The following is a 22,962-nucleotide window of genomic DNA, read 5'->3' on the forward strand; positions in this document are numbered from 1 at the left end:
TTTAGTAGATATAAAGACCCAAACACATACATAAATAAATAAACCATAGAGTTGAATATCTAGTTAGTTAGAATTTTATTTTTGTTGTCATTGTTACATTTTCAAGAGACAACATTTTAATGGACCATAATATGGATACAATTTCAATGTTGGATCTAGCACTCAAATTTATATCAAAATACTGTCTTTTATTTGCTTTAAGTATAGTGTCAAATTTCTAATAAAACATGTTGTGATATAAATAAACCAAAATCAACAATGTAAAAAATGATTAAAATTATGACAACTTCAACAAGAAGTTCTATAATCTAAACCCAGTTTTAACACCACAAAGACACTTCAAGGTTGTGATGAAATAAGATTATAATTGATTTCTTCTACCATTTACAAAAATTCTAAATTCTAAATTCTGAATTCTACAAAGGTTACAATTAAATTAAGGTACTGAATAGATGAGGCAACTTCAACCATAATGTTGCTTATAAAATCAATATTACCAAACAACCAAAATCCATTCCATGCTAAAAACAAATTCATTACAAAAAAATTCAAGAGATTCTACCCAACATTAGTATGAGGTAAATTTATAATAATTGTACTAAAATTCTTACAATATTTCCGTATGTTAAAATGTGTACAAATGCAAAAAAAATCCATTATAGTTTTAAATATGTAATCTTAATAATGACTAAGAACCATACATTCTATCTCTTCCTAGTATTATGCAATTTTGAATCCATGGTCATTACATTCATTACATTAGCCAAAAAATTGAACCAAGGCAAGCTCTTTATCGGTTAATATTTCTTCCCACCCTGAATTGAGAAACCCACTTCCTACAAATCACCTCCATACATCTGCAGTTTCTAACCAATCTATTCCAAGAGTCCTGTCAATCCGTACCCTGACACAAAGCATTGGAGATTTTACAAACGCAGTGACTCGACCGCATTAGCTGTGGTTGACACCACAAGAGGTGAACAAGGCAAAAGGTACCACCTCATAGCTCTTGTACCAACTACAGTTCTATGCTACTGCATCGACGTTGATATCTACATAACCTGTCTTGAAACCTACGATCTTCATCTAAAAGAATGGAAAACTAGAACCAAGGATGCCAAGTAGGATCCATCATACAAAGGCTTTTGGGCCTCAAAGCTGCATCAACAAGATCGGACACTCCCCGTTGCACAGATTGAGGAGGTTCTGTTGAATTCTCTTCCTGCAAAACAAAACAAGATGGAGCAGAAGAAATTAGTACTCTACTAGCTGAATATGCTTTACTCCAGATGCAGTGAACAGATGAGAAACTGGTCATGATGAATGGTAGGTTACAGTCGTACCTCCTCAGGGAAGCATTGAGGTGCAATTTTCTGAACACGAGTGATAACTTGCTCCACATTCTCAGCTACTTTGGTTTTCAACTCTGCTGAGCTCATTCCTCCGGCAGTACCATTCGCGGGCGACGGTCCTGGTGGTCTTCTCCATGACCACGAGATGAGCTCATCTCTGAAAAACATTGCTAGCTGGTGTTTAACGTGCTGGTTCTGCAATACAACTATGTCAGTGACATGCTTGCGTTGCCCACTTCTTTGCATTGGATGTACATTAAGTTACATTTGCTCCTAACCTTAACCATGCACCTTTAAAAAAACTAACTCTAGTACAGTAGCAGCTGCAAAAATCATAAGCTAAAGAAATGGGGAAAATCATAACTTGATGAAACAATACCTTAGGAGCAACAACAGCCTGTGCTGCAGCACACATTGAAGATATAAATAGTCCTTCGACACCGAAGGGGGTAAAAAATGTCTGCAGGTTACGTGTGAGTCTGAAAGGAACAGGCTCTGCAAACTCTACCATACCATGTATATCGTAAGCTGCCATCACACAAAGCAATTCGAGTATTAATTGCCAACTTTTTAGTACATTATTATAAAGTCCAAACAAACGTGGTAACGTAATAACAAGCGTGTCACTACATTCACTACAAGTTGATATTATTTGTACCTAAAAACAAAACTAATATACAAGAATAAATCCGTGCATTTAAACATTGAAAATGGGGAGTGTTGATCGGACTCACCAGGGTGGAAATCATTTTGAAAGACTTTGCCCGTATTCTTTGCAAAAAGAATTTTGTTAGGCGACCGCCCTCCAATCTGCAGCATGTATGACATGAATCCTGATAGCGCCAGTTGAACAGCAAACTGCTTCTTAAAAGTCCAAAGATGGTTGCAGGTCGGTAAAGTTTTATACATAAATTGAGAAAAGACGTTCTCGCTAACAAATCTGTTAGTGATTTCGTTATAAGTGTGTAGCCTAAGGTCGACCAGAGCCTCAAGATTGAGTTGTCCAGTAATAGCCTGATTCAATCGCTCCTTAAAGTGAGTGATTGGAAGGTCTGCTTCTCGACCATAGCGAGCACAATTAATTTCATAAACTTCTCCAAATGTACTGTACATCAAGTCGTCTTCCACCAATCGGACCTGAACAAAAAGGCAAATATAAGGATTATAACTATTAGCAGTGGTTCTGACTGATAATTGGGATGCACAGAAGCTTAAAGAAAATGATCCATCAGCACATTAAAAATATCATCCTACAATGAAATACACCACTATACACCAAATAAGATGAGTATCCAACCTACTTGACTTTAAATCATGGAAATTCAGAACGCAGCCAAACCTGAGGCCACACTGGAATAATGATAGGAGTGTTGAAAGCTAGATGGCGACGCCGAGACTCCTTGTGCTTGTCAAGCAAGCGGTTAAGCACTCTGAAGAGCTGCACCATGCGCTCATCACTGCGTGCACTTGGGGTCAATGAGGTCTGCACCAAAAAGTGTTTTTGCGATCCATCATTGCCCACCAAAGTGAGCCTCCGATGGCTGCTGCCATGACGACGAACGATTGGGACATCCGCTCCTATCCGGTCCAGCTTTACTGTATGGTCAGGGGCTACTTCCTACAAAACAAATCAAGAAAGTGCAGCCATCAATATCAATTATTTAGATCAATCCTACGATTGAGATTCAAAAGTTTAAGTCAAACAGCATCTTCCCTACATGTTCACTACTCAAACTAGGCTAAGAACCTGCTTAAAATACATCTCATGACCTGAAAAGAAAGAAAAAATTACCTGATCGTTGAAATATTGACCTGGAACTTCAATATCCAGAACATGAAACTCCCGCAGACTGCGACTTTCCTCTTCCAACTTCAATACTGCTGGAAGCCTATCCTCCACATTGCTCTGGAAATTACCATAGTCAGCATACAGCAAAAGAATGTTTCGTGACTAAAAAATTTACAAGTGAACCCAAGTCGTAGTTGCTTTAAGCACAGTTTAAACCTAGTTAGTGACTATGGAAGCGATAATCACAAATTAGGAACTGTTACAAGAAACAATGTTGAAGAATTACTTGCAGAACTCCTTTCCAAGTCTTCAACTTTTCAGTCAACTCAGCTAGCGTTGCGGGAAATGTGCTTGCACTATCAGGGTCGAGGTCTCTTTCAAATTCTCGCTTATATTCAGTGACAAAGTCAACGTGCTTATTGATAGTGTCTACTGAAAAACATGCACGACAAACTCCAGCTAGTTCCTTCTTCAAAGATTGAGGAACCTCTGCTGTAGTGGCTGTTGGATACTTGTAACATCTGTGTAATAGTGCATGAACTACAGCTAACAGTCGTTCCTCAGGAAGTGGTACAAATCGTGCACCAATCTCGGTTAACATCACCTGAGATTATCATCAAGTCAACACCCGGGAAAAAAAAAAATTAATAAGTCACCTTAAATAGCGTATAAACTGAGTGAAAATGCTGAACAAGTAGCCCAACTAAAATTTAATGAAAACTTCACCTAACAAGGAATATTCCAGCATTTAGCTTACACAAAACAAGTTGTTACCTCCAGTTCATTCGCTAAATTCGTATGCTTCGTTCTCAAGGCCTCCATAATGTCCTTGGCAGCTTCAAATGCCCCAACTGCAGGTGATGGTCCAGTTGGACTATTAGGCCAAGTGGCACTATTCAACCTGCGCAATGTCTGATGTTCCCCAGGCATTGATGTCCCAGAGATGTTGGAGCCAGAAGGCTCTCCAACAGAGCTCCCCCTCTCTGTTTCTTGCCCAGTTATTGTAGATGATTCAGTACCACTCTGCAACGATGCAGATCCCCCTTGGTTCCCCTGGATCATTAATTATAGTGTACTGTCAGCCTGATTGAGGCATCTTAAGACTACTATACTACTAAGTTTTGAAACTAACTAAAACTCTAGCCGACTCCAAGATGCATGTACAGGATGTCCTTAGGAAGCAGTAATGAAAGTATCCTCCCTTTAACCTTAGATTTCTCATGTTACTTGTGAATGGATGACTACCTGAGTGCCTGAGTTAGACAATGGCATCTGAATGCTAGAGGAGGTATCATTGCTGTTGGTTGCAGGCGAAGCAGCCACATCAGATGAGTTCGCAAAATTTGATACATTTGTAGACGAAACCTGTGCCAAAGTTCGGTTTGAAGTGCCCCTCATCATATCTGGTTTGTTAGCGATGTCACGACGCTCCAATAAATACGTGCGTAGCCAATAATACAGAGCCTGCCACACTCGGGCAATACATCTCGACTTCAGCATACTAGTTAAGGAATAACATTGAATAGCTTACTGCTGTTGAGATTTATTCAATCCAATATTCCTACGCTTTCGGAACAATAGCGCTATAGGATAACTCACGCTTCCAAACAAAAGAGCTTACTAAGGTGCAAAGTTGAAATTAGACCTGTGGAAAAACAGCCGCAAGCTTCAATATAACATTCTTACAGCTCGCTGCCTCAGGCCTCTGAAGGGACAGCAGCAATTGCGGAATCCAAGCAAGCCAGACCCACTGGGGTATAGAATCACAGTACTTATCGAAAGCCTTGCTCACTGAACCAGTCTGATTATCAAAACTTAGCAAAAAGAGAACTCTAGCTAAGTGGTTACGCCCGTGCTTGCTACCGTACTTGATGCCTTGTAAAAAGCAGCTCACAGCATATTCTAGCCACAGATCTTCATTAGTTTCCTTGTACACCTGCATGACAACGATTGATTTAAGCAAAATCATGCTAATTATACATTGCACCTTATTCAGGCTCATGAGTATGAATGAATTTGGGATGGCATTGCACAAGTCCATATTCAGTCAACGGCGGTAAACTGACTTCATTGCAAATGAAGAGAAACCTGATCACAATGATTGCCCCAGCTTATCCACCCCTTCGGCAGATGCTTGTAGAGAGAAATGGCAGTACAATACGCTTGATTTGCATTCTCCATGTCATTCATCTTCTGCAAAAAATCCCCTTTCAGTCGGAAAATCTCTGCTTTGTGCTGCAGAGGAAAATATTCCAAGTTCGTAGTATTAATGAGACTCAATCCGCTCGCTAATTCTCCTTTCATCTCTAGATACGCCTTTGCTTGCTCCCGTATTTTAACAAACGCTTCCTGCAAACGACCAATACAAGGTAAAACAAGTATCCCAGAAAGGTTGCAATAGACGAGTCCAAGTTATTTCATGTCTGAATTTCAGGTAACAGACAAACCCTCACCTGCACCTCCATCGTGAGAAAGCCGTACATCTTGTTCAACACACTGACGCACACTTCGTATAGCCCTTGTCTACGAGCCACATAAGCAAGCTTGTTTACACTCCATGCCTTGTCACGGAAACCCAGTTGGTGCAATTGGGGATTTGTTTCTGAAAAGCCCTTGAAGGCATTAATCACTGTATTATACATGTGATTACGCCACTGTAGTAGATCCATCCAAACCGTCAGTTCATCCCATTCATTAGGTGTTCGTAAACGCCATGTTTCCAAAATATCCTTCAAATCAACATAAGCACCAGCAGGCCCCTGCACGAAGCAATTAACGTTGTGAGAAATTGGTCAACCACTATTCAAATACAACTATTTCAACTACACCTTTGCAATAACATACACAGACATATTATTTTCTGCCGTGCATGCATTGTCAGAGTGAGGTAAGGACATACTATGATAGGAACTGTTGGATGACCATCTAATCTAAGAATACAGAACCATCAAATCTCAGCCTCAGGCTATGGCTCACCTGAATTCCTGCCACTTGCCCAGATCCTTGAGGCTGGGGTTTGTTTCCATTTCCAATCTCTAAAAGCACTCGTGCTGATTCCTGTAGTTCCACCAATTGTTGAAACTGCTGCAAAAGGGGAATGTGAGATTGTACAGCCATTTCTGGCAATTGCCACCATTGGTGAAGAGCCAGCTCGACCCCTTGACCAACCCGTCCATCAGCCTCAGTCACACTGGCTAAACTACCGTCGTTCAGAGCCACATATGCCTGTACCATGCGGAATTTGGGTGATTCATCAACCTGCGCCTTGGGCAAGACAGTCTCCTTCAACAAGGTCCAATCTGGAACTTTAATGAGAGTATCAAGCAAAATATCATAATTTTCAACACTTCGACCAAAATCCACTAGTATGTCCCATTGACTGAGACGTTTAGCGCAAGCAACCCATTGTTCCTCCCAGAGACACATTTCAGCCTTAGAAACTACTCCGGCATTGTATGAACCCTGTATGCAAGACAAGCAAAGAGATCAGTACACAGCTCAGGAAATACCGCAAAGAAAAAACGAACAAGATACGATATTTCTCAATTTCCTCCATATGTTCACTAGAGATATGCATACACTAAACAAAACTTCAGCCCAAAAGTTGGACCTGTGTTGCCTTGTTCATTGCATTGTAGAAAACATCCTGAGCTCGTTGCCACAAGCCATGTTGTAGTAATGAAAGACCAGCTCTTGTATCCGCAGTAATCGTCCGTCGCTTCCACAGCCCATATCTGACATCTTCTTCATTCAGCATACGATAAAGCTCCGCTAGAGCATCAAAACAACGTGTTTCCTAGAAAGCAACCAGATTGATTTCATTAATTACCAGGACAAACACTACAGGTCTTTGTCAACTGCAAGAATATTCATGAAATGTAACACAGGGAAAAGCTCACAAGAAAAGACGCCAACAGAACAAATCGTAATTAGCACTGTGCTATTACTGTTACCTGTGGAAACAACATCACATGACTCTCGAGTAAGGATATTGCTATATGCCAGGCATTGTAGGTTTTCCCCAGAAACTTGATCAATTCACTAGGAATCTTAGGCTGTGGTTGACTAAGGGACAGGCCTTCCAGCAAGGCCTGAACTACATTAGGTCGTTTATCCAGCTGCTTGCTGTGATACTCCTTGGAAAGCAAAGTTATCATCGGTTTGGCAAGCATAACCTGCTCCTCTTTTTGAAGAGTTGCCCAGACAATGGGAAACACCAGCACCCACATGTGATAAGCAACATGAGCATCTGTATGTGCAAGTTCTCTGAGCGGCATCACCAGATCAGCCACCTGAAGTTTGCTAACTTCATTTAAAAATCGAGCATGCTTGTTAACAATTCCCATGAATGTGGGCGTAGCTCCATCAGATTCGTCTGGTGGATCACAAGCCTGCAGTTGCATTCCTGCTCGTTCTGGAACTACTCCTGAAGCCATTAACGGAGGAACCTGCAGCACAGAACAATAACACTGAAATCGTAAGACTAAAATCAAGGCAACTTCAAAAACGAAAAGATCTCAGAGAAAAACAATATGACTCAAAAGCAAAGCATGCTTTCTTCACAAATGTTTAACATGAAATTACTGGTTCACTTTACTCATTGGCAAACAGATATAGAAGAGAGATAAATTGTGCAGCAATTGATACTGAATCCTGAAATCTTCAATCTATGTTTCATTTGATAGCTGGAGGTCGACCTGGGCAGAATTCGGAGCAAGTGTGATGGGCTCATGTTCCACTAGGATGGCAAGCAACAGATCAAGACACTGTTTGAGCCAGAAAACGTCGCTTAAAGCTTCCCATTCTTGAGTTTGAATAATGTATTGCAATCGGGTAAACAAAGTTTTGCTGATGGAATCGTGATAAAGGGTGAAAAACTTCTGTCGCATCTCAGGATCTCGAGATCGTAATCCCAGCATGAACTGTCGTTCAACCTTCTGAAAAACTTCTTGCCTAACAGACAAGTTGTACCTGTGATAGCAAAGCAGCATCTGAACATCAAATTTCCTTTCCGATACTCTAAAATAAATGCACGACGAAATACACAATTGGAGAAACAAAAAACGAATAATAGATACTCATACAAACCTCTTATTATCTGTCAGAAGCTACAAAATGCAATAAGTAACCGAAATGACATTGTTTTTTGTGGAGTACTTACTTTGTTGTATCTGAACACAGCCGATGCAGTAACTTAAGGTACATCCGATCCCACTCCTCCAATACGGCTGGAGTCATACCAGAACAATCGACTTGAGCCAAACGCTGCATGAAGGCCACCACATCTTTGATAACCAGGGGAGCTGTGGAGGCAACCTGATTAGATCCCTTAAAGTCATGTTCCACCCAGTCTCTTACTAGTTCCAGGATTGCAAGCAGTACCCCAGTATCAGTGCCCTTCTCCCCGAGAACAGTTGGAAGCATCTGACAAAATAAACGTTTGGACTCGGGCAATAATAAAACCCGCTCACTAATGAGCTTCATGAGTGTCTTTAGGTTATTAACAGATAGCGAAAGGTCCGCTGACCCGCGTCCTGTTTGATTCGTCGCATCAGCCTCCGGCCTGTGCCCCTGCTGAAATAGGCACACCCATTATGGCGGATTGAGGACAACTAATACGTTGAAATAAATCACTGACATCACATTCATGGAATTTGGTTACAGATATTTATTATCCATAGAATAATTACATACCTGACGCGCAAGCTGTGCAGATGTTGTGGCCATTTCGCGCGCAAGACGGTGGAAAACTCGCACCAAATACAACATAAATTTATCAACATACTGCTTGTTCCCAGCCACAAGCGTCTTCAATACGTTGAGCGTGAAACTGATCATGACATTAATAACTGAAGCTTCAACAGGCGGCTGTGTTGGATTAGACGTCACAGTCGTCAACTGCTTCTGAATAAGCTCCTCGACCTTCTGATGCAAAAGCTTCACATCCTGATGAGTGTCTGAAGCATCCACTGGAAATGCTTCAAACACCATCTTCAGCAAAGTACAAAGTGAATTACCAATCTCCGGCAACTTGCAATTAAAAGAAGGTTCCAGCACCTGCAAAAAGCACACATTACTTAAGACTTATTGCATTGATCAGTATCAGAGATTACCAGTATTAAGTCCAAAAATGCATGAAGTTTTTTGAGCTTTACACTACGCACCTGGATAATATGATGGACGTTATTCCGAATAAACAAATGTGGCTGCTTCTCCACTGCCTTGTTCATGACGTCGAGCCCTTGTGCCAATGCGGTGGCTGGATCCTTGCTTTGTCCAGCTGGTTGTTGTGCAGACAATATTTTCTCCAAATAATTGAACTTCACATTTGCATGTGGCCAAACCTCAAGTGCTTGCGTCAAAAGCTCCAGTGCTTGTTTATACATTGCCTGTGTTTCTTTATCCTTGGGTTCAGTAACCAAGGCCACCTGCACAGAGTGGAAACAATTCAAATCAAACTGCTAATCTTAACATAAATCATTAATGTGTAACCCACTTCATTAGGACATGAGGCCGAAGTCACAAAAGAGAAAGAAGTTCTAAAGTAACGTTGAGAAACTAGACATCATATCAACAAGTGCACCACTCAGTATTGCCTTACGGTAACAGCCAAAGATTTAGATAAATTACCCGTATTAAAAAATTGATAATCATCTCCTCCATTGCTGCATTAGGCTTGAACTCCTCGTCAGCCTGCCCCATAGAACCAGGAGTGCCAATATTGGGAATAGAATTGGTGGGACCTGTGGGTAAATTGGGAGACATTCCGGCAAGACCAGGCAATCCAGACTCTGACTTTGTTCGTTTACTTGCCTCATCTCCAACTCCCGTTAACCCTGCAGCTTCAGCTGTTCGTTTTGTTCCTGAAGGTGCTCCACCAGCTGCAATTGCTTCAGCAGGAACCTGTCCTTCTGCACCTGCAGACTTACTTTGTCCATCTCCTTCTGTACTGCTTCCTTTGGCTTCCGCCTGCCTCCGCTTCTCCCACATCACAACCAAACCAGCAAGATCAATGGCAAGACGCCGATTCTCTAATGGGGTGTTCTGTGGTAAGCCAAGTCTGCTCAGCGAATTCACCATCTGGGGAACAAATTGAGCACGACAGTTATAGAACAAATTAGCATGCCGGACCAAAAGCTGGAAGATATGTATTAAGTTCGGCACTGAATGTCCTTCTTCCACCAGAATCTTCTTGGTGTAGCGAATCCATATGGGTATCTTATTTTCACCGAGGGGCAGACGTCGCGGAAGAGCAGGCATCAAAATGTCGAGAGCTTGCTTAACCAGAACACGATGCTCAGGTTGACAAGTTCGTAAGAGAGCTACGAATACCTGAAAGACCAAATTCTCGAAATGTGAGCCGTAAAAAAAGAAGCTAGTTGACCAGACCACTCAAAGAATTAAATACAAAAACACCACAGAAAAAGCTCGGGAGTATTCATCAACCTGTAAAATTATTTTTTCCGGAGCTTGATATGCCTCCAAAAACTGACACACATTCACAAATGCCCACTGCTTGCTAGCACTTTCTTCCCGTTTCAGATGATTCCAGCCAAATTTGATAAGCTCCTTGCGATGGTGAACAAGATCGCTTGGAAGATGCTTAAGCAGAAGAGTAGCTAATTGGAGCAACTCAATGCGCAAAGACTCGTCATAATCTGCACTGACTTCCTCAGGAGGATCTAGAAGCTTCTCAATGATGGTTTTGATAATAGTTGCGTCCACTACATCCCAGCACTGATTCTGTTGGAAGGAATGAGTAAGCATTGGCAAAATGAGCATCTGCATGGCTACCACCAAGACATCCTGGGGCAGTCTTTTTGTCTGAAAAAGCTCCAGAAAGCAAAGCAGCACTGCTTTCTTCTCTTGTGGGGAATACCCTTCTCCAACCTATGTAGGATGAACACAAAATCAATAGTGTAAGTAGGTCAGCGCAGTAATGCTTCATCTCCAGCAATGTGCTGTGTAAAAAACACATCACATAACTATAACAACTCCACCCCTTCAAACAACTAAAACATTTTGGTGATTGTCGCATAATATCAGAAAAACAATATCCTTCCAAAAAGGATTCACACATATCAGAATGTAGAAGGAACTTACCTCGACCATGTAAAATTCTTTCAGGAAGGTGTAATCAATCCGTGTCCGCACCAAGAATATGGACAGCATCTCAAAGAGAACATTGACCTCAGCCTTGTCATGCCTTAGGTAATTCAAAAAGCACTTCACTAAACGCTTGCTTTCCTTCACCTACTCATGAACACGCAAGTTAACAAACTCAGATGCTAACTTGAAAGCCGAAGGAAAAGAACTTCAACAAGACTACAAGAAATCGATAAAAATGTGTAAACTTCTGATTTATAGCACTCAATCACTACACTAAATGCATATAAAACTTTCTAGAATAATGTTAAAGATAAACCAACCCATTCAAAAAAAAAATTAAAAAAAAAAAAAAAAAAAAAAAAAAAAAAAAAACACTTGCCTGATTTAAACTCAGGCCCTGTTCATTAATTAAGCGGGCTTGCCGAGCAGGGGACTGCCATAGCCTCACTAAAGCATCGAAAACTGCGCGGTTTTGATGCAACCAATCCGGCAAAAGCTTAACTAATGCAGATACAAGAGCAACCCCTTGAAACTGAGCCTCAGCTGTCGCCTGGACACCAGCTTCCGCCGGACCAACTCCGGCTTCGGCCCCACCTGCCGGTATTAAAGCAGCAGCATTCTCCTCAACAGCTGGAAACGCGCTCTGAATAATTTTATTGGGAGAACGAGCAAGCTCCTCCCGTAAAGGTTGTCCTCCTTCTGATTGGATAATATCCATGAACCTAGTAATATTGAAAAGGCAATACCAATCACTAAATACTGCCATAGTGCATGACAACCAAGCGTTCATTCTGAAGAATTAGAAGCATGTTTACTTGCACCTTTTACAAACTAAAAGAAAAACAACTGATCAGCTTCATAAATTGCTTACCGTCGAAACACGGTTGGCTGCGTGAGGCGGCCAAGGAAGTAATCCACGGCTTCAGGTGCATAGCGATTCAGAAACTTAGTGAGTGGCAAACGGTAAGGGCTATTCAATTCACTGTAGACCTGACTTGGAGGAAGCGCAGCTTCCAACTGCATAGTCAAGGTCACCAGTTGGTCCAAGAACTTCTGAGCTGCTGGTGGGAGCAGATGGAAAAGTTCAATTATTGCTGCAAAACCAGGAAACAATCGTAACTAAAAAATTAGAGAATAAAATCATTTAACTCTTCCCAGCTACTAAACTTCGTATTCAACATATTTGCTAGTAATTCTGGATTTAATACTCGACCTTCTCAAAAAAAAAACATCAAAATCTAAAGCTAAGCGATGGTTCACCAAGCACTGCAGGTGCAGTACAAGAACTATTCACACCCCGAGCATGGCTTCCGCTTCATCTAAATACAATGACCAACAGAATAAGGGCAAAAGTCCAAGATTGCTTGAATTCAAGACAGAAACAACCTAACTCTCCATGAGAAAAGTTTCAGTACCTCCAGCAATTTTAGGTTCCTCGCCAGCCTTCCAAGATTTCTGTGATGAAGAGAGTTTCTCAGGTTCCAGCCACTTCTTAAGGTGTTCCATTAGTTTTTCGCCAAGAGTAACATTGAACCAATTAGAGAGAAGCTCAAGCAAACGAGCCAAACCCTGTAATAGCGGCATTGTCAAGTTCTTGTAATGCGCTAAGTTCACAAGAATAGGACGAAGGCTGCTTTGAAGCAGCTCCTTTGGCATTTTCTGTTGCTGGATGACCTGGATACATCAGAAACGATTCAGCACTTCTCCCAAAAATATTTCAACGACAAAAGTCTAACCATGAATTCACTGATATTTGATTAAGAGTAGATCCAGCTTTTACATCAGTTGCAATGGATTGGGCCATGACTTGAAACAAGTTTAATTTCGTTGAGCAATGTAAGAAGGAAAAGCAGACGCACCTGACGAAGACCCTCCTTCGCAACCGCAACAATTTCAGGTGTACGACAAGTAAGTGACTTGAAAAACATTGCAATGATTCGTGACCGTAACTCGGCATGGCTTTGGGTCTTAAAATCTGCCCATGCCATAGCTGTACACAAAAGTTCTATACATACAGTTCGTAATTTAGTCAGTGTGGCAGCCATTTTGGGATTCATAAACTTGCCATTAAGAACTGACTCATCCGCCTCTGCAATCTGCAATGATTCCTGAAGAATGTTGCTCAGCTCCTGTCTCATCTTCAGCAGTGGAGGTCGTAGAGCAAGGCAGAAATTTAGAGCCATCACTGTGCCAACCTGCATTCAAAAATAAGCATTTATCAACAACTATGCATCAAAAAACCGATGATTTTTTCAGAACAGTAATCGTCTCCACCCAAATCAAAACTCGTTCGGAGGTTGACTTACAAAACAAACGTGATTGCGAGGATCAGTAACAAGGCAACAAACCATACCTGCTGTTCAGCATGCTTACTCCGGAGAGGCTTGTAGACCAGTGGAGTCAGAAGAGGCTGATAGTGGGGTTCCAGCAATTCTGAAACCTCACTACCTGTCCGACTGGCCAAAAGTGCAAGGCATGATTGTACATTTTTTCGAACAATATAACTAGCGTTCGAGTTAAACAGCTCCCCCGCAAGTACTTCGACAACCCCTAGGAAGCTTTGTCTACGAGGCTCACTGTTGTTCTCTTCCACATTGTTCACGACTCTTAGTACTTGATTTAGAACTTGACTTGCCTCCTCCTGCTCAGCATTAGCATGCGGGGGCAACCGTTTTAACACATAAATCAGTGCCCTCACAGCCCGAACCTGTCACAAGCATTAACGAAAAGATATCAATGCTAGTGATTTACACAACTCGGGTAGCTAGGACACGTGATAAAGAATTCACTTGTATCGTTGCGAAATATGACGAGTATAAAACGACAAATATTCAATTAAACTAAATTACAAGAGAATTTGTTTCTCCATGCTTATGACGAAACAGTTCATTGAAAAGAAAAAATTAATATACCTGAAACTGGCATAACATCTCCACTGTAGCCTTCCCAACCAACGCCCCAAGCCCAATAACACCTCCCATCTGCGCTTGCCATGTGCTACCATAGCAACAGTGCAAGAGGCGAGGAAGAAGTTGCTCAAAAACAGGTACTCTCACACCAGGAGGAGGAGAATACACTGGATTCATTGACGGGCTCGACACACTCATGGGAGTTCCGGGGGTGCTCACCCCTCTAGGAGTAAGAATACCTGTATGCTTAGAACGTGCTAGGAGTAGTAAGGTCTCAGCGAAGATATTAAGTCCATTTAAAGCCGCCTTTGCATGCGCTCGATTTTCATCAGCCAATACTGCAACAAGCGCGTCAAGAAATATGAGAGGATCAAGTTCTTTAAGGTTTGCTTGAGCCCGGTTGCTGCGTGTTCTAGCGTTTGGTACACCAGAAGCCGTAACAGTGTGAGGGCCAGAATTTCCTCCAGGATTGTTAGCAGCTGATTCCACATGGAATATCATTGCGAAGTGGCGGCAAATGTTGGCTGCAAAATCATCTTTTCCATCTTGCAGCTCCAGCTCCATACTCGCTGCAATGACCGTCATGAGAAGCACTTTAAACACACTTCTTTCAGCCATAAGCTGCGTCTTCGTCTTCACTCCCAAATCACCCTGAGAAAAAAAACAAAACTGTGTAAGTCAACACTTCCATGACAGAACTTCATCTATAAATCATCACTTATCCAAAGAGCCATGTCGATGAGCACGTTGAACTTATGGAGACAAATGAAAAGCAATCTAACAAGACCTTCACGTTTGGATTCTCTGCTCTGCGTCGAGAAGGATCAACTGATGTGATAAACATTGTGCTGAGCTGCCCAGGGGTAACTCCTTCTCCTCCAACATTTCCCTTCAGGTTCAACACAGAAGCCAAGCACACTCTCAAAAATTTCAGGGCATGCTTCCGATAGAAAGAGTCTACTCCAACCTGTGTCCCCATAACAGCAGCTCGAGCAAGATATATACACCTGTCTAGCGGCACAAGGAAGGATGTTGTGGGCTCAAACGTCAGAATTAGACGAAGCCCGTGTTCAGGATTCTCTTTGCATTCAAGAGACAAAGGTTCTTTAAGAAAACGACGATTACGGCCACCTAATTTGCCCAACAATTGAAGGGCCTTGCCACCCCAAAGATAGGGCTTTGGTCGAAGGTGCGACCAGAGAGTTAGTATGAGATCTGACATCACCGTCGCCATGCTAGGCTCCAAAAATTCTGGATTAAGGCTGTCGATCCAGAATTCAAGTGTTCGCAAGCCTAGTGCAACAAGCTCGTCACTCCCTCCTAACGCCAGCACTAAGGGCTTCATTAACCTATGCAGGTGAGGAAGCAGAGAACTTAGACGGGCAGGGAGAGTGAGACAAAGCTCAACCACTAGATCTATCATGTCCAAACCAGTCGGACCTTCCACCATAGCAAGCAGCATATTAAGGCATGGTTGCAATGTTGGAATGAACTCCCGAAATAGCAATTCAAATTTTCCTCCAGAAAGTGCTCGAAACATTGTACGCAGCAGTTGCATGTATCCAAGTGGTTTTTCCACTTCCGTGGCATTTTTCATGCACGACTCCATAAGTGTTATAACATGGGGTTGTAGCACCCGCTCACAATCAGCTGAAAACTTAGCCACAGCAACAAAGAGGTATCGAAAAAGCTGCAACACGAGTTTTGCTGCAGGAGTATCCGGCTGCTTCAATGTATCTAACTTGCTAGTAACCAAATAATTCACCAACACATCTGCAAAATGCTTGGTAACCTGAAAAAAACAGAGAGAAAATTGGCAACACGTCGCATCAGCATCTGATAATACAACCGTTCAATTATATGCTCTCAAAGTCATAAAAAACTACACAAAATCTGAACGAAAGCAAACAAACAATGCTTTGAAGTAGAAGCCAATGTCGACCTTGGGAGTGTATAGAAGAGTCGAGAAAATCTGGAGAAGCTGGAGGTTGGCGAGCATGCAATCAAACAACTGAGGCATGCAGAGCGAGAACATGTCCATGAGATTACGGTGCTCCATCACAGCAAAAACTGAAGAATAGTGAGTATACATTTCTTTCTCTTCGTCTTTCTCCTTGAAGAGAGCCAAGCAATGAAGGCCACTCTTTAAAATTCCTGATGCAAGGCGAACCTGATTTACAACAAAAATTATGATCATGTTAAGTGACATGTGGAAAGGTGGCAGTAAGACACGAAAGACTAGACTGATCCAGCTCAATTGATACGCCTTTACAATGGACAACTACTTGTTTGTTACTCTGCTCCATTGCATTCTTATCCAAATATAGATAATCAACATAAATCTTTATTGTATGGCGAATTCTATGAACACGTTCCCTGAAGTAGCCTTACCTCTTCCTCTCTCATGCCTTTAACAGGTACAGGAGCATTATTCATCTGGGGCAATGGTGTTGCATTGAAGTGAGTGATGCTCCAAACCAGAGTCTTCATTCCTGGTAAACAGAATCCAACATAAAATGGAAAAATATTTTATCGTGCTGCTGAACCAGAGGAAATAATCCATAGATGAATTAAGGCATGAGAGAGGAAGACATCGCGTATCAAAAAACGTAGATACAAAAAACAAAATTGTCATGAGAATTGTGTAGTCATTACCCATTATAAGAGTTTTCAAAAGCTGCTTGCAATCCATGACTTCCTTAGAATGCTCTGGTGGTACTTGCAGATTCAAGGCCGCCTGTATACCAGCAACATTGAAATGTCTATTATCTATAACAATGCAGGCTACTAGAAGTCGTTCTTCTTCCTATTAACAAAGAAAGCTATTGAACAGTGCACATTCCTATCAACACAAAAGACTCTCTTAACATAATGGCCAACAGAAGTGGCACATACTTCGTCTTTTACGATCTAAATAATGTAAATAAATAGTTCAAGCTCTTATTATTAAATATGATTATCGAACATAGCTCTTAAAACCACCTTGAACCACACGCAAGGATACTAATAATCACAAGTACAGAAAACTAAGCTACAGAAAAACACGCCTCACCTGCACAGGAAGCTCCAGCCTAGAACGCAATGTACGCCGTTCTTTCCTATCTTCTCCATCCTCCTCTAGTAACTACATTCGTCAGGGAAATAGTTCAGCAAAATGAGGGTCAGAAAAGAAGTAATTTAAATTCAAAAAACCCAAGGACAATCCTACAACCAAGTTGACCTAGGATATAGAAACATTTCCAATCAATTTGCAAATCAATAGATCTAAACATCATACACACAACTATAACACCTTTGAGATGCTTGAAAACATACTGTCACATCTTAAAACGGCTTAAAATTTATCTAAATCACCTGAGGAATACTGTGTTTCAGCGTTCCAAATTTACTGACAAATGCATCCAGAATTCGACCCTGCAATTCAAAAGTGTCACCAAACACGCACAACTAGAGTCTTCCTAATCCACTGCAAAAATGAAGCACCTTCGAGATCTAAAATCCAAAAAATTAAAAGGAAGTAAAACAATGGCTATCAATCACAACAAGCAAATGATCACAACCACTAAGATCTAGCATGAAACTTCAGATAAAAAGCACATGATACAAATGAAAATAAAACAAAAATGAAAAACGTCAAACTAGAGCTGGAAAACAATGACAAAAAGGTCTAAGATCTGAGATGCAGTACAAGAAGAGCTCGCCCTTCTTCTCTACTCAAGTGATCAACTCTTCGTCCAAAAATTGTCTCCACCTGTATATCCCGTTAACCAACACATTCAAATCCAATCAATGATAATGCTGTCCTGAATGTAATTATTCCCTAACAAACTTGAATTTTATGGGTAATTCAATAACACTGCACCGACCACGTCACTGAAGGCTGCTACTCATCGAAAGTGAAAGGGAGTAGAAAGAAAATCATTTGTTCAAAACTTGGCTTACCAGATTCAACATGAGACGAACGCACGTTGTCTGCACACTAAGAGGAAGAGACGAATCGTGCACATTCCTAGAAAATAGATAAACAATTCGAGAGAGCTGCAAAAGCATGCACCCGGCATCATTAATGCGAGCAATTTTAAATCCTTGTCTCCAAATATGAAAAGCGAGCCGAAACATGATAAGATAAAGCAAGTAGTATTAGAAGGAAACCTGTGGAAGAGAAAGGTCCAATCGGACATGGTGGATGAGCTCTGCTAGAAGGCTGTATGCTAGAGGCCTCAGCGTTTCATAGCACGCCCTGCCCGTTCCAACTAAAACCCTGCCAATCACACTCCAAGGTTTAGCATCCTCTCAGGACTTTCCACAGAAAATTACACGAAACACCGCACAAAACCGCTTACTTAATGCACAGTATCAACGTGCCAAATCTGCCCACGATTAATACCTCTCGTCAAGAAGTGTGTCTATCTGCGGGAAAAATCCTCTCCTAAAGTCCGTGGCAAGCACATGACGAGTGGCAACTAAAAGTTCCTGGTAGGACATAAGAAAACCAGAAAGAAGATGATCATCAGTTTAAACATGCTTCAAATCAGCAACCAAACGCGGAACCAGTAAAGCGACATCGTTCCACAAATCTACAAGAAGAAATCTATGATTCAGCTCTATTTTACTTGCCGGCCACTTTCACACAGAACCGCAACAGTATAAAACTCCAAAATCACCCCCAAGAACAGGTTGTACCTTGCGGATTGACACAGAATCGGGGCAGCTGACAAGCAAGCTCACAATACTTTTTGAGATGCTATCTTCATGAGGACGAATGCAATCAGCAAAGCTCCGCAGTAAGTAAGTCAGAAAGGAGACAGTCTGCAACCAGCACAAGAAGATGCCAATAAACATACCTGCAATTGAGGCGTCAATCTAGCATCCACAAGAATTGATAAGATGCTTAAGCATATAGAACCGCCTTTCAAGAACATGAAAAATTGCATCACGGTTCGAGGAATGCAAGAAGAAAAAAATACCTTGACTTGCGCTCCTTTCAATTCTGCGTAGACATTCTTCAAGGTTGGAGGTACTTCAGTCGGCCCAGGAATTCCAATAGCACTCACCATGAGAGGAAGCAACAGAGGAATATTTGTCGGAACATAACGGGGATATAATTGAAAAAGAAACATCACAATCAAAGGGCACTCAGTGACCACTTTGAACGATCGGGTGCTTTGATTAAGCTGTCCAGACATCGGACCTCCAGCTGGTGACCTCATTTGTCCCATGTATCCAAGGTTGTGATGCGCAGCTGCCAGCTGCACATCTGGGGCACTTGATTCTTCAAAGAAGTAAGTTACGGTCGCCCTAAAATTCTGGTAAATCTGCAACAACAAAAAACAAAAAATAGAAAATCCCACGCAAATATCAAATTGAGAGCAATGTTATCTAGAAAAATTCAAGCCAAGGCACCATAACAAGCAGTCAAATATATATATAGAGAGAGAGAGAGAGAGAGAGAGAGAGAGAGAGAGAGACGTGCCAGCCATTATTTAAGTATGTTTCACTCTCACTGTGCAATCGAACAAGATCTATCGAGGCATTACTTACGTTCCTTACATGATTGATAACTACCACTATATTCTTCCTCCTCATGCCACTAATGAGGTGTCACAAGTTCCTCTCTCTTGACGAAGTCTATTCACACATAAAACTCATTTATAGCCATTTCCAACCTGCAGCAGCTCCAAAACCACAATGTACTAAAACACTTTGCAATCCCTAAGTTGGGTAAACCCATACCTCCCGTACAAAGTCGAGAAACTGCTGCACATCTGGTTCAAGAGCAGGCCGAAAGTTTTTGTGAAGGTCGAAAATAATTCGTAAGCAAATCAAACCATTCTCCTCGTTGTCGCACGCCAGAACATGCATAGAGAGCTTCAGTAGGTCTTGCACAAAAAGGCGAAGAACCTCACTGTGAGGTAGCCGATTGAGAATTTCAATGACGACGTTGCGAAGCTTGTGCTCCACATTATCGGTGGCTTGAGGCTTCGTAATCTTTGTTAAGAGATTTGAGAAAACGACAAAGTAGCTCTTGAGGAAGTTCAGGTACTCAGATGTGTGCACAATCTCTATGCTGTCTCGGACTTCAGTGGCAAGGGTTAATCTGTTTTGCATAGCTGCAAACCATTGAACGGTGAAAATCAGAAAATTTCTAGTCTGAAAACATCTCAGCCATGCCTTGACTTTAAAACCCTAATTCGGGGTAGACCACTAATACTCCCAAGCTAAAACCCAAAACAAATCTGCCTGCTCGGGTCCATATTTCTTCCATGTCCTTGAATAACTACAGTACAGAATAGGGGAATGCACAAATAAATAAACAGCAATCTCCCAGTTGGAGAAATGATTTCCTCTTCATCGAGACCCTAGCCAAACCATGCCAGTTTATAATGTAGAAACGTTTCCTTCGAGATCTTGACTCATCAACTAAAAAATGTCATCGCAACCAACGCCTAGAAACAACCAAGTCCAAGCACAGAACTCATCCAAACACCCCCCTCCCCCCTCCCTCCCCTAAAAAAAATGCGTCTCATTCAATCGCAACAAATGAAAGAACGAACGCCACTTACAAAGGTCCTGCTCAAGAAACCTTCGAGCATGCTGCTCGAAATTGGCGATGGGAATCATGGTAGCCCGAGCCCCGCGGGCCTCCAAACCGCCTCAGAGAATCGCACGTCAGCCAAACTCAAGCGCCAAAAAACAGCAACACCCCATACAACACCTCCACGTCCACCTCCACCATCACCGCCACCGCCACAACCACCACCTCGTTCTCCACCCACAAACGCACACGCACAAAAAAAAAATCAAAAATCAAAAATCAAACAACACTAGGTCGCGCCACTCCACCTGCACCTGCACCTCCACCACCAGTGCACGCGCACCAACGCCAAGCCTGCAACTACACTCTCATATAATTCCTGCAAACTTCCTCCACTTCCAACTCGACCTTAACCCCAGCCAATCCATCATCGCGATGACTCTCAAACCCCTTTCCCTCCCTCCTCCCTCCCCTTCCCTTTTGGTCTCTTCGCAGTGTCTCCGTTTCCCCTCGGCACCGCTGAAGCTGCTCCCGACACAACCGAACTTATTTTCTATTCCGAGAGCACCATGAATGCTGCTGTTGCTCCTCCTCCTCCTGTTATAACTTCTTCCTCTCCTAATTCCTTCCTCTTCTTACTGCTTCATCTTCTAATTCTTCTTCTTCTTCGTCTTCTGCTTCTCTTGTGGACTTCTGCTGTTAACGTTGGGGGTTCGCGGGCGATGGTTGCTAAGCGATGCCATGGTCTTGGAACAAAAGCCCGCACACCGCTGCGGCGGAAGACCCACCCCTCCTCGCACGCCGGCTCCCGTCCCCGTCCCCCGTCCCGCCTCCGCCGTGCTTCATTACTCCCTCACTGACTTACTAATGTTGCTTGGATTAGTGAGTTTCTCTCCCCCTCCTCACCCACTAATCCTCCTTCTAAACCTGCACGGCTTTGGGGGAAGGCAGGGGAGGGGAGGGAGGAGGGTGTTTATTGACTAATGGTTGGCGTGTACCTAAAGCTCAATTATAAAACCAATCTTTTTCTTAGACATAATTATTTTTAAAAAATTAATAATTAATAGAAAACATTAATTTTTGTTGGAATTATTCTTATCAATTGTATAGACATATTTTAAGTAATTAATTACATCATGTGTAGGAGTGGTAGACGACTATAAAATTGAAAGAAAAGAGTAATGTTACAAAATAAGAAATCAATTATTGAATAATTTGTAATTATAATTGAAGTTAGAATGGCTTGAATGACTTTTATTTATTTGTTTAGATATACACATCTTTCAATCTTTAAAATAAATGCTTAGCTAAACATTTAAAATTTATGTGGTGGTTTCAGATATAATAATTAGAATAGTATTTGTGGCTCTTTTTTTTCTTTACTCAATTTTACCAAATACTGGTATTTTATTTTAGAATATTATTCAAAACATTGATAAATATTTTAGTGAATCTAATAATTTATAATCTACAACACTAAAGACACAGTGGAATTGGTTTTCAAACATAAACTTTTGATTACTTATTAAATTAAAATAACTAATATATATTCTAAAAAACCTATGTTTAAAAAAAAAACAAAAATTATATGTGATTATTATATGATCTTGGGCAATAAATTATTTATTTGTGATTTTTGTAAATTATAAATTTTTAATTAAAAAATATATAAAAACATATGTTTGTAATATTATTTCCTTTTTTAAAAAATTAAAAGTATATGTCTATATATATATATATATATATATATCCTTAAAACAATAAACTAATTGACCTTTTAAAATTACTTCTTTAAAATATTATAAGAAATATAATACTATTGATATTTAAAAAACATTGGTTCATACTTTATTCCAAGATATAGTTATCAAATATATAATAAAATTAAATGTGACTATTTGTTTATTTCTAAAGTACTCAAGAATAAGAATCGTCTTATTTTATAAAATAAAAACAAATTAAACATGAAATAAACATTCTAGAACATTTTTATTTACACAACTTGAATATTTATATAGTCATAGTATCTAATGCATGATTTATTTTAGTTGCCTTTGTCGAGAAAAAGACATTTAAATAATAAATACTAGTAAAAATTATAAATTTTAATATACTTTTTAAATATTTAAACACCATAAAGTATTAAATTTTTAAATGCACTCTTTAAAAATATATGTGTTTTATGTCAAGTCATTTGAAGCTTAGTTATTGAATGTAAAACAAATCCATGATAGAATTTTAATTCATTTAGAAATTCTTAATATTATT

General features: G+C 40.9%; 1 protein-coding gene across 3 annotated transcripts; it reads right to left on the reverse strand.

The window, feature by feature from the left end:
- Positions 1-771: 771 nt before the first annotated feature.
- On the reverse strand, positions 772-21,470 carry LOC112294757 (uncharacterized). 3 transcript variants are annotated; one of them, XM_024545558.3, is made up of 43 exons: positions 20,723-21,470; positions 19,893-20,269; positions 19,127-19,474; positions 18,843-18,968; positions 18,547-18,632; positions 18,312-18,420; positions 18,102-18,197; positions 17,848-17,910; positions 17,514-17,573; positions 17,212-17,283; positions 16,815-16,896; positions 16,551-16,651; positions 16,102-16,329; positions 14,947-15,951; positions 14,163-14,810; positions 13,604-13,957; positions 13,110-13,445; positions 12,666-12,924; positions 12,122-12,344; positions 11,630-11,972; positions 11,245-11,394; positions 10,588-11,031; positions 9,955-10,473; positions 9,772-9,834; positions 9,306-9,569; positions 8,836-9,198; positions 8,303-8,715; positions 7,839-8,112; positions 7,095-7,589; positions 6,752-6,937; positions 6,118-6,603; positions 5,595-5,900; positions 5,230-5,490; positions 4,787-5,077; positions 4,387-4,605; positions 3,916-4,194; positions 3,428-3,745; positions 3,145-3,258; positions 2,692-2,970; positions 2,087-2,489; positions 1,732-1,880; positions 1,344-1,547; positions 772-1,222 (listed from the first exon to the last, which is right to left on the reverse strand). In XM_024545558.3, the coding sequence occupies exons 1-43, from the start codon at positions 20,778-20,780 to the stop codon at positions 1,103-1,105; spliced, it is 11,574 nt and encodes a 3,857-aa protein (XP_024401326.1). In that variant the 5' UTR covers positions 20,781-21,470; the 3' UTR covers positions 772-1,102. The 3 variants fall into 3 exon arrangements, with proteins under 3 accessions (XP_024401326.1, XP_024401325.1, XP_024401324.1); XM_024545557.3 differs by having other exon boundaries at positions 8,303-8,712; positions 9,772-10,473; XM_024545556.3 differs by having other exon boundaries at positions 9,772-10,473.
- Between the last annotated feature and the right edge of the window lie 1,492 nt (positions 21,471-22,962).

This window comes from Physcomitrium patens, chromosome 17, assembly GCF_059467195.1.
Source record: "Physcomitrium patens ecotype Gransden chromosome 17, ASM5946719v1, whole genome shotgun sequence".
NCBI classification, from domain to species: domain Eukaryota; kingdom Viridiplantae; phylum Streptophyta; class Bryopsida; order Funariales; family Funariaceae; genus Physcomitrium; species Physcomitrium patens.

Excerpts from the sequence above, each read along its gene's own strand:
- LOC112294757 (XM_024545556.3), bottom strand. The coding sequence starts at position 20,780 with ATGATTCCCATCGCCAATTTCGAGCAGCATGCTCGAAGGTTTCTTGAG. Across the intron at positions 10,474-10,587 it reads CGGAAAAAATAATTTTACAG|GTATTCGTAGCTCTCTTACG; the intron begins GTTGATGAATAC and ends TTGGTCTTTCAG. Across the intron at positions 3,259-3,427 it reads CTTGGAAAGGAGTTCTGCAA|AGCAATGTGGAGGATAGGCT; the intron begins GTAATTCTTCAA and ends GGTAATTTCCAG.